The sequence below is a fragment of the Mobula birostris genome, chromosome 1 (genome assembly GCF_030028105.1).
Source record: "Mobula birostris isolate sMobBir1 chromosome 1, sMobBir1.hap1, whole genome shotgun sequence".
Taxonomy (NCBI): domain Eukaryota; kingdom Metazoa; phylum Chordata; class Chondrichthyes; order Myliobatiformes; family Myliobatidae; genus Mobula; species Mobula birostris.
Genome location: NC_092370.1, coordinates 175,750,695 through 175,762,905, shown reverse-complemented (window position 1 = coordinate 175,762,905; position 12,211 = coordinate 175,750,695). Strand labels below are relative to the sequence as shown.

General features: G+C 40.3%; 1 protein-coding gene across 1 annotated transcript in view; it reads right to left on the bottom strand.

Annotated features, from left to right (window-relative positions):
• The window catches only part of eif2s1b (eukaryotic translation initiation factor 2, subunit 1 alpha b), a 30,692-nt gene that overhangs the window by 16,135 nt on the left and 2,346 nt on the right, over window positions 1–12,211 (bottom strand). The window contains exons 2-4 of the mRNA XM_072266524.1: window positions 3,559–3,800; window positions 2,595–2,674; window positions 1,362–1,513 (exon numbers count right to left, since the gene is read on the bottom strand). Of these exons, the coding sequence (XP_072122625.1) occupies window positions 1,362–1,513; window positions 2,595–2,674; window positions 3,559–3,799 (473 nt within the window). The 5' untranslated portion in view covers window position 3,800. The remainder of the gene's footprint in view (window positions 1–1,361; window positions 1,514–2,594; window positions 2,675–3,558; window positions 3,801–12,211) is intronic.

The following is a 12,211-nucleotide window of genomic DNA, read 5'->3' as shown; positions in this document are numbered from 1 at the left end:
TGCAACAAGACTTGTCTTGTTACATACACCTGTTAAGGTGCATTCTCCAGTTACCTTATAAGGTAACCGTAGCCTTCAGCCAGGAACAGATGTCATCAGGTGGTTCCCAACCTTCACCGAGTGTTTCGACCCTTAACCACGACACTCTCCAGTTGGTGGGCCAGCAGTGCTGTTGAAATGGCTAAGTCAGAGACCAATTGAAGTGCTGTGACATGACCTGAAGAGGGCTGTTCATGCAAGGTATCCCAGAAATATTGATGAACTGAAACAGTTTTGTATGGAGGAATGTTCGAAAATCCATCCTCGCTGTGTGCAAATTTGATCAGGAGCTACAGGAAATGTTTGGTGGAGGTTATTGCTGCTAAAGGAGGTTATTAAATACAAGACTTCACATTTTTTTCCAGCTGAATTGTGAATGATTAAACAATATGCTCAATAAAGACATGAAGAGTGCAATTGTTTATGTGTTGTTAGTTTAGGCAGATTGTGTTTGTCTATGATTGTGACTTAGATGATGATCAGACCACATTTTATGCATAATTAATGCAGAAAACTAGGCAACTGCAAAGGGTTCTTCTTGAAACTATATTTGCTACTGCAAATCCAAGTTATTATTGTCATTGTATTATTATTGGAAGTGATTTGAAAAGCCAAGTTGTGACAAAATACCAAATTAAAGACAGTATTCTCAGACAAAAGAAACACATTTCAGTTAACTTTACACTCAGTGATGGAACAATATTTCAACAGAGCTTCCATCTACTGACATCAAGTGGCAAAAGGAGTTAATTGTCTCTAGTGAGTTTATGCCTGGATTACATTTCTAAAACACTACTGTAGTGCATATGCAATGCATCCATCCAATGAAAACAGAGGGGGCGGAGGGAGGAGGGAGGTTAATGCTTTTGCAGCCGTTGTGCGTTGGGGGGGGGGCTTTGGGGTTCTTACATTTTTCTGCAATTCATTCTTTGGGTTTTTTTCCCCCTCTGTTTCGTGGATGTTTGTGAAGACGAAGGATTTCAGCTGGTATACCGTACACATTCTCTGATATTAATTTGAAATATTCAGGCTGAAATTGAAATAGACGAGGCACTGATACATTATATATAACATTATTAGAGGATCCCAGTGGTAATCAGTAATGAACAGATTCCAAAACTGCTATGAATGAATTTTCTCAGTTAACGACATAAATTTGCACTACTATCCACTGCAATGGAGAACAAAAACACAGATTTGAAGAGAATTCAACTAAATGAAGTCCGTGACAATTAAACTGTTACGTTTGTTTCGAAGCAAAATAGGAGAAACTGTCTCAGGAAATTTCCACTCTTGAATAAAGAAAATAAGCTCACACTTACGAAACTGCGTGTTTAAATGCATCATAAGCTCCATATCCAGGCCGCCGGTACTTCTCATCAAAGACCCAGGCTGTTCTCTGAAATAGGGAGTCTAGCTGCTCATCTTTCGTGTACTCAAGCACCTCAGCAACGTGCCGCAAGATACTGTACACCTGTTTAAAAAAAAGTTTCCAGAAGAGTTAAACATCAGCGCCTTGTCTTTATTTTTAAAATAACACATTTATTTTTAAAGGAAGAATCAGATCTCGAAGGTATCTCAGAATTTCATACAAACTCTCAGTGAAATGGAGTCATTATTGTAGCAGTTAAAAGTGGTATTCAGATTGAATACAACCAAATTACATAAAAGCCAAGCTTACTTTTCGTATTGCTTCATAAGACAGAGTACACTCCAGATTCTTAAATTAGTGCTCTCCCATCATACTTATTACAAATCATTTAAACAGAGAAAATTAGTCATACTCATTTAAAACTTAGCACCTTTCTAGCAATATACGTGTTGTTTATTTTGTTATCTTGTCAGGGGGTTTGCTTATAATTAACGATTGTAATTTGCATCACATCTCTGAAATTAATGAGATGGTAGACATTAAAGCTCAAAGAATTAAATCTTAGTCATGGAACAAAGCATATCTATGATTGAAAGTTCCAACATGCATGAACCATGCGCCAACTCAAAAGACAAAAATTGCTGCCAGAGTCTAGTTGAAATGCTACAGTTAAATTATGATCAACTAGAAGGCAATATTTATTTTGTCCTTCTCCAGCAAAAATCATGAAGTAATTTTTATATGATGACATTTTTTACAATCAAAAAGTATCAGTAAAGTCTTTTTCACAAACCAACATTAAGAACTGATAACATTTGCTTCAATATAATTTTACAATGGACTCTATAAATCACTTTTAAAGGTAACAATGTAAAATGGAAATTAAGTGATTGGGTATTGCACTCTTGTAAAGATGACATATTTAATACCAGTTTAAAAAAAAAATTAACTGCAGAGTAGTTTATTTGTCTCAAAACAAGAAACTTGAAACAAAACAAGAGGATATTTCAACAGATATTTAATATACAGCTCATTATACATTGGCATACTATAACTATAAACCTATGTAAAACAACAATTTATACATTCTGTACAACTATGGAGCAAGTAAATAAAGTGGCGTATACAAGACCAAACTTTTTCCTTCATTGTATTAAATATCTGAGAAAATGAAAACACTTACAGTCTTGGATTTGGTAAACTTGTCTTCACATTTTATGGTTTCTTCTTGTGAAACTCTACGTTTGGACAGATCAATGTAGCCTGGATCAAACAGGATAAAGCATAATTATTACCACTTTATCAGTTGTTCTACTGATTTGAAGCCACAGCCCTAAAATATTTCATAATGTTCAAATATTTACAAGGAATTTTATTATTATCACTTCTAGAAAACTTTCTTAATCTGTACACATAATTCACAGTGCGTCAGTGACATATGACAGCCTGGACAAAAGCTCTTTCAGAATGTGGAAAAAATACAGCTCAGATTAATTCCATTACTGAATATCAAATTTAATTTATTAATAAACCTTTAGCACTTATTGCCTTTTGCAGAGGAGAAAAGTTCCTAAATAATCCTGCAAGTAACCTATCCCCAGAAAATCAAATTCTCCATACAGACAATTTAGCTAAATGGTTCTAACCAGTGACCCTTACGTGGCATCTGAATATCAAATTACAGCAAAATCAAACTGTAAATCTAGTTGTTCTTGATGTTAAGAGAAAAGATTGTTCATGTATTTTAGATACATTTACAAGGTATGCTTCACAACCAATTAATTTATTTGGAAGTGTAGACAGTTATTTTTATAATATTATAAACCATTTTCCTGAGTACTGGTAATGTTTTAAATAGAAGACATTTTCCAGCCTTCCTCAAAACACCTAATCAAATCTGACACATTGGCCAAAGAGTGGGTGTGCCTTCATATCCAATTTGAGAAAATGCACTATATGTAGCCAAGATTGTTTTCAAATCCTACAGAGTCTAGATCATCAGAGAAACAAGATATTGACAATTGATCTAAATTACAAACGGACAAAATCTAAAAGCTGTACATTAAAAGACCAACTCTCATGCATACCATATACAGAAACTTTTAAAAAATCTATATCTGAAGAATACAACCTCCATGTAATATTACCTTTCTCTTTGTCCACTCTGATTACAACTACACACTCATTTCTACCAATGCGAATAAGTTTGTTGATGGATCGGATACGTCTCCTTGAAAGCTCACTGAGAAGAATCATGCCTTCAATGTTGTTGTACTCTAGAAGGCTTACATAGGCGCCCATCTCGGCAATAGAACGTACATTTACCATGACCACATCTTCCACTTCTGGAAATTTGTGTTGGTAAAATCGACAACTAAGAGCTGGCATTCTGAAAGAGAAATAGGTTACAAACTTTGGTATATTAAAGCTACAATACTGGTTGTTATACTTTTATTGTTAGATCATGTGCAGTCATTAGGAGCCAAAAAACTAATGACAAGAAAAGGGGTAGAAGGGGGAGCTGCAAAAAGAAATAAAGGGTCAGGATAAAATATACATACTGCAAAAAATACTGAACAATATAATGTGCAAAAATCTTAGGCACGTGTACAGTTGCAAGAAAAAGTTTGCGAACCCTTTGCAGTTACCTGGTTTTCTGCATTAAATACTCATAAAATGTGGCCTGATCTTCATCAGAGTCACAATATTAGACAAACACAATCTGCCTAAGCTAATAACACATAATTGTACTTCCTCTTGTCAATACCGAGTACACCATTTAAACGATCGCAGTCGAGGTTCAAAAAAAAAGTCTGTGAACTTCTGGGGCAATGCCTTCTATAAACGCTATTTGGAGTCAGGTGTCCCAATCAATGAGATGAGATTGGAGGTGTGGCTTGTAGAGGTGCCCTGCCCTACATAAAAACATATCAAGTCAGGTTACTGACAGATCAGTTTATGTGCACCATACCTCTATCAAAACAACTTTCAGAGGACTTCAGAATAAGAATTGTAGAGATGCATGAAGCTGGAAAAGGCTACAAAATCACTTCTAAAGACCTGAGCGTTTATCAGTCCACAGTAAGCAAAATTGTTCACAAATGGAAGAAACTCAGTACTGTTGCAACTCTCCCTACAAGTGGGCACCCAGCAAAGATCACACCAAGAGCACAACATGCAGTGCTGAAGGAAGTGTCAAAGAACCTGAGGGTAACTAACAGCTGCTAAAGTTTCTTCATGTGTCCAGAATATTAAAAAAAACACTGAACAAGAATGGTGTTCGTGGAAGGACACCATGGAGGAAACCACTGCTCTCCAAAAAAAAACAATTGCTGCACACCTCAGGTTTGCAAAAGATCACCTGGATGTTCCATAATGCTTCTGGGACAATGTTCTGTGAACAGATGAAACAAACGATGAACTTTTTGGCAGAAGTGCACACTGCTATGTTTGAAGGAAAAAGGACACCGCACACCAACACCAAAATGTCATCCCAACAGTGAGCATGGTGGAAGGAGCACCATGGTTTGGGGATGCTTTGCTGCCTCAGGGCCTGGACAGCTTGCAATCGTCGAGGGAACAATGAATTCAAAATTGCATCAAAACATTTTACAGGAGAATGTCAGGGTAGCAGTCTGTGACCTGAATCTAAATAGAAGCTGGATGATACAAGACAATGACGTGCAACACTAGAGTAATTCAACAACAGAATGGTTTAAAAAGAAGAAAATTTGGGTTTTGGAATAGCCAAGTCTGAATACAGACCTTAACCGAATTGAGATGCCGTGGCATGACCTGAAGAGGGCTGTTCATGCAAGGAATCCCAGAAATATTGATGAACTGAAACAGTTTTGTATGGAGGTATGGTCTAAAATTCCGCCATGCCGTTGTGCGAGTCTGATCAGCAGCTACAGGAAATGTTTGGTGGAAGTTACACCAGATATTAAATACAAGGGTTCACATACTCTTTCCAGCCTGCACTGTGAATAATTAAACAATGTGCTTAATAAAGACATGAAGAGTACAATCGTTTGTGTGTCATTAGTTTAGGCAGATTATGTTTGTCTATTATTACAACTTAAAAGATCAGACCACATTTTATGTATAATTAATGCAGAAAACCAGGGTTTACAAAATTTTCTTGCAACTGCATATAGCTAGGGTGCCCAAGGCTTTTACACAATACTATAGTAGTTTTATGTACTGCACTATATTGCTGCCACGAAAAAAATTCACGACATATGTAAATGATAAAACTGATTCTGATATGGGTCTCTATTGTGGACTGAGAGTGGGAAGGGGGCAGGGAGAATAGAATCATGTTTGGGAAAAAGGGAAAGGAGAGGGGAGGGAGTGGGAAGCACCAGAGAGACATTCGGTAATGATCAATAAATCAGTTTTTTGGAATCAAATGACCTTGACTGGTGTCTCAGGGCTGGATATGCCCCCATCGTCCCTGGCAATCCTCCGCCATCTGTCCCCCAGCACTCCACCCTTGCCATTCCCAACATTTTTTGCTACCGCCAGATTTACAAACTTGCTCTCCACTCCATATTAACAAATTTCATGACATATGCCAATGATGTTAAATCTGATCTTGATTCAGTACAATGCAAAAGTCTTAGCTAGTTAGGGTGCCTATGACTTTTGCAGAGTACTTAAAGTACACAAGCAACACTGATAAGGAAGAATGACTGAGTGGAATACAACTGTGTAGTTTTAGATAATTTCAGCCTGGGTGAAATTAAAGGCATAGAATGAAAGTGTGTGTGTGTGTGTGTGTGTGTGTGTGTGTTCATTCGTTGATTCTGTAACTATATAGCACATAAGCTACTGCTCCAGTATCGTAACTCTTGATCACTATTTTACAGGAAAGTGAAAGTCTACTGCATGTAGACTTCATGTAGTTCTGGCAAACTAGCAACAGAGGAGCTGAAGGCAGTATGGACAGGGCCAATGAACTTAACCTGTTCTTTAACAGATTTGACATTGTGGCCCCTGCCCATCCCCCACACAAGCCATCTGTTGTCGGCCCCCAACTAACACATATTCCACTCTCCCCTCCTACCCCTCCTCACAGTCCCCCACCCTGCCCTCATGACTATACCCCTTCCCCACACGAAACCACCACGGTGGGCTTCAAAGCTGAACAGGTGAGAAGATAGCTGAAACGTCTCAACCCAAGCAAGGCTGCAGGACCGGATGCTGTCAGTACCATGGTGCTCAAAGCCTGTGCCCGTCAGCTATGTGGAGTACTTCGCTATGTCTTCAACCTCAGCCTGAGGCTCTGGAGGGTTCCTGTGCTAAGGAAGACGTCCTGCCTCGCCCCTGTGCTGAAGACGCCGCGCCCCAGCGGCCTCAATGACTACAGACCGGTGGCATTGACCTCCCACATCATGAAGACCCTGGAGAGGCTTGTTCTGGAGCTGCTCCGGCCTATGGTCAGGCCACACTAAGATCCCCTCCAGTTCGCCTACCAGCCCCAACTAGGAGTTGAGGATGCCATCGTCTACCTGCTGAACCGTGTCTACGCCCACCTGGACAAGACAGAGAGCACTGTGAGGGTCATGTTTTTTGACTTCTCCAGTGCATTCAACACCATCCGCCCTGCTCTGCTGGGGGAGAAGCTGACAGCGATGCAGGTGGATGCTTCCCTGGTATCATGGATTCTTGATTACCTGACTGGCAGACCACAGTACGTGTGCTTGCCACACTGTGTGTCTGACAGAGTGATCAGCAGCACTGGGGCTCCCCAGGGGACTGTCTTGTCTCCCTTTCTCTTCACCATTTACATCTCGGACTTCAACTTCTGCACAGAGTCTTGTCATCTTCAGAAGTTTTCTGATGACTCTGCCATAGTTGGATGCATCAGCAAAGGAGATGAGGCTGAGTACAGGGCTACGGTAGGAAACTTTGTGAGAGTAGAATTATCTGCAGCTTAATGTGAAAAAGACTAAGGAGCTGGTGGTAGACCCGAGGAGAGCTAAGGTACCGGTGACCCCTGTTTCCATCCAGGGGGTCAGTGTGGACATGGTGGAGGATTACAAATACCTGGGGATACGAATTGACAATAAACTGGACTGGTCAAAGAACACTAAGGCTGTCTACAAGGGTCAGAGCCGTCTCTATTTCCTGAGGAGACTGAGGTCCTTTAACATCTGCTGGACAATGCTGACGATGTTCTACAAGTCTGTGGTGGCCAGTGCTATCATGTTTGCTGTTGTGTGCTGGGGCAGCAGGCATCAACAGAATCAACAAACTCATTCGTAAGGCCAGTGATGTTGTGGGGATGGAACTGGACTCTCTCACGGTGGTGTCTGAAAAGAGGATGCTGTCTAAGTTGCATGCCATCTTGGTCAATGTCTCCCATCCACTAAATAATGTTCTGGGTGGGCACAGGAGTACATTCAGCTGGAGACTCATTCTACCGAGATGCAGCACAGAGCATCATAGGAAGTCATTCCTGCCTGTGGCCATCAACCTTTACAACTCCTCCCTTGGAGGGTCAGACACCCTGAGCCAATAGGCTGGTCCTGGACTTATTTCATAATTTACTGGCATAAATTACACATTACTATTTAACTATTTATGGTTCTATTACTATTTATTATTTATGGTGCAACTGTAATGAAAACCAATTTCCCCCGGGATCAATGAAGTTAGACTATGTACAAAGACTTATTTGCAATTCATTTTAAAAGAAAAACATTTGTAAAACCTATTTTGGGACATGTCAAGGACAGGGGAAAAAACCAGGGATAAGAATTCAAGGAAAAGTGTTTTTAAGTACTGTCTCCAAAATTGTATTCAGATCCTAGCCAGTTTGCAAGCACCAAACTTGTATACAGCCTGTACTCATGAATGTGTGTTTGTGAGACCAGTGGGATGGACTTATCAGCAAGTTCAGGCATCTACTGCCATGTGGGACTTGGTTTGCAGCTGCATTTTCTACTTATAAACTGTTTGGGAAATGAACAGTTCACCAGAACAGAACCTTGTCATAATCTGGGCAGTACCTACAAGGTTTCAGGAATGCCTGCAGAATAAAGGACATCTGTATTTTTGTGGAATCCATATCAGAGATTTAAGCATTGTAGGCAATGCAAATAAGTTGCAAATTTGTAAAAAACTTTGAGCATTGCATGTGTAATATGAAAAAGTTGGATAATGTGTAAAACTGAGAAACTGCAGTTATTAGCTTCTCTTGGTCAAAATCCTCTACATTGCAATTAGAAAACATGGCCAGAAAAGTTAATTCTGGAAGAGTAAGGCACCTGTAATGATTTGCAAATGCTCAGCTATCCAACTGCAAATAAGACTAAAGATCAGCTCAGTTGTGATGGACTGTTTTCACAATATCCACACAATTTTCCAGATATGTCAATCGAAGGGTGGAGCTTAGTCAAGATGGCACTAAACAGCAACTCCTTTGCTTGCATCTTCAGAAACAGCTCTATTTCCATTGTTAATATCTCTATCTTTTCCCTTTCAGGGTTCCTTTGAAGACCCTGACCTGGAGTTACTCACCGACTTCAGTTCTTTGCGGAAATGGGACCTGCTCTCGGGGTGTCACCACCGGCCATTATCCGACATGCCAAGGGTTCGACTCACCTTTGGAGGCCCAGGATCTCAGGGCTCCAGAGATGGGCAGATTGAAGTTCGGTGTCCGGGACCGGTGTGTCATAGGAGCTGGAAGATCTTTGGCTGTGTGCCCAGAGACCTGAGATCTTTGGGCACAGAGCTCAGAAAAAGTGACGCAATGGGCTTTTAACATCGTAAACCACTGAGCTGTTTGTTATGTCTCCCCTCTCGCTGTGAAACGGAGACATCTTTCTCCCTTATTGGGGAGGGGGGAGAAGAGAGAGAGAGAGAGAGTGGTATGTCAAATACCAGGTGAATGTGCGGTCTTTGGAGTACTGCAAATCTGGGTCTTAGCTGTTGGTTTTGCTGCATGCTTTAGTGCTTGGTGGTGGGTGGCTATTTTTTTGGGGGGAGGGGGATCGTTGCTTGCTGCTGCTTATGTGCGGGGGAGCTGGGGGGTACTTTGGGGTTCTAATATTAAACTGTCATTCATTCTTCGGGGCACTCCTCTGTTTTCATGGATGATTGCAAAGAAAAAGCATTTCAGGATGTATATTGTATACATTTCTCTGACATTAAATGTACCTTTAAAATCTTTGAATGGCATTTTGGGAAATTCATGCATTTTACTTTGTTTCGTTCAGTGAAGAACTGAGAGCAGGTGACTGTACATATTTAAACTTCAGTGCCCTGTTTGTATTTTCATCGCTAGCATTCTTTCTGAAGGATAAGCTACATTGACATTAGAAAGAATGGTTCACGTTTAACACTGCAGAATCAAAGAACTTTACAGCATTCACAGCATTTGTTTTTGCAACAGCGCCCATCACAACTTTCCTTTGAACAATTGAAAAGTAATCTTATTAGAATGCTTTTTTCCCAAATTCCAGTTGCTCCTCTATTTCAAGATGCCGTTTTTCTCTTACTTTAATTTAAACTGGTTTAATCTTTTTAAATCTTACTCTCCTAGTTTTCTGTGCAAGCAGAAATACTCCCAATACTTTAGTTTATCATCTGAAATATAAGAAAACAGTAGTCTAAAGGCTGGCAATTAGTGGTAATGTTGAATGATCGCTAAATCTTTGAGAGGTCACCAATCAGATAAGAGGATGAATCAAAACCCTCTCAGCTGATCCAGAAAAACTCAAATATCCTCTGACATTACTTTGAAGAGCTTTTCTTTTATATTTAAAATAATTTTTCCACTCAAGGTTTATTCTTCAACAAATACCTAAAGCACAGTTACACTGCTACATCTATTCTATTATATCTGCTTACACTTTAAAAACTACTCCAATGATTGTAAAGAGGTTCAGGCCATTGCAAGGCTGTGAAAGTACTGAATAAGCATACCCTTAATGGAAAAATGTCAGCTTGGATTCTATGCCATGTGGTCAAATGTTTCTCACCAAAATACGCACGTTAAAAGTGATCTGACACTGGTCTTGCAATGGAAGCAAAGTGCCCCACATCAGCTGACTTCAGAGCATGAACTACTTTTTTTTAACTGAAGGTAACATCAGAAGTGATGATGGAGAGAGCAGCCAGATAACTGGAAATGAATACCAATGAATTGATGCACTTGACCCAAAACAGGAGTGTGTGGGCCATGGCAGTCAAAGCTCAAACTGGGCATGGAACCTGATGATGATGATGAATATCAGAATATCTATTCGTGTCGGTTTTGCTTGTGGCCACATTGACAGGGACCTCATGAAGTGAACCACAGCAAGTAATTAAATGCACCTAATCATCACCGTATACAATTTATCACGTAATGACAACTTTTCAACGACTTAAATCTACATTCATATTACTACTCCCTATCACAAAGAGCAGCAAGAACTCTGGGTGATATTATTAAGTGTTAGCCAAATATATACATTCCATCAGATGCTCTGTTAATTTAGCTACAGCATCAGAATTAGGGCATCCAGAGAATGCAATACTCTAGAGCTTTTTACCTCTCAGTGACATTTTTATGGGAAATTACAAAACAGCAGAAATTGCCCTTAAAGAAGCCATCAACCTCAAATCTGCTTTTCCCTGCATAGATGCTGCTTAACAAGCCAAGATTTCCAAGGATTTTCATTTTTCAAAACTGAAAGTACAGCCAATCTGCTCAATCTATCTCTTGAGCAGCAGAGACCTGGATTCGATCCCGACCTATGCTCCCCATGATTGGGGACCTGCTGTTAGGTTCATTGGCTATTGCAAGGAATCAAAAGAGAAAATTGGTGTGCTGCGATAGGGAGCTGGCTGCACGACTACAGGGAATAGAACAATGGCAAATGGGACTAATAGGATTGCTCTGCCTGAATGGCCTCTATCAGTGCCGTGATATTTATGTTTGTATACAACTCACTGACAGCTAACCAGGCAAGTACATCAAGCATTCACAGATGCAACCAATCAGTGTACTTTACTGCAAGAGGATACCTTACCATAACATGAAAATTCTGTACAATTTTGGCCTCTTTATAGAAAGCAGGCTCATTTGGAGAGATTTACCATACTGAGTCTTGGGAAGGTCTGAAGTCTCCTGACAGCAAAATTAATCCAAATGAGTGACAAAGGGCAAAGGCTATATAAAAGAAACTCACATTCACAATGGAAAGTCAGTGTCAAAATAAGGCAAAGGATATCAATAAGAATTCTTCATTCAAAGGGCGATGAACCTTTGTCAGTCTTTATGCTGGAGCGCTAAGCTTCAATCAATTTCAGTTGAAATAGACACACATAGATTTCATGATATTAAAGTGGGAGGTAGCGGGACTGTTTAAAAGTGAGAAGATTGTGAAGGACAGTCATTTCTTCGGCAGTTGAATGGGGCACGACTGCACAAGCGTGTAAAAGTCGGACCATGAGGCAGCTGGAGTGTTTAAAAGCGAGCAGATTAACCGAGTGGGTGATGGAGTAGTGGGAGACAGAGTAGGAAGGCTTTGGCTCGAGAGGCTTCGGCGAGCAGAAGCTGAGGAAGAGCTTCACTTCAAGTGAGGCAAGGCTGGGTAAGTTCCTTTAATAAATTAATTACCTTAAGAGCAGGTAATGGAGGCAGCAGTTAGGGGCAGTTGAGTGCTCCGTTTGCAGTATGTGGGAAGTCAGGGCGAGCACAATAGTCCCTGATGACTACACCTGCGAAAGGTGCATCCAGCTGCAGCTCCTGACAAACCGAGTTAGGGAACTGGAGCTGGAGCTGGATGAACTTCGGATCATTTG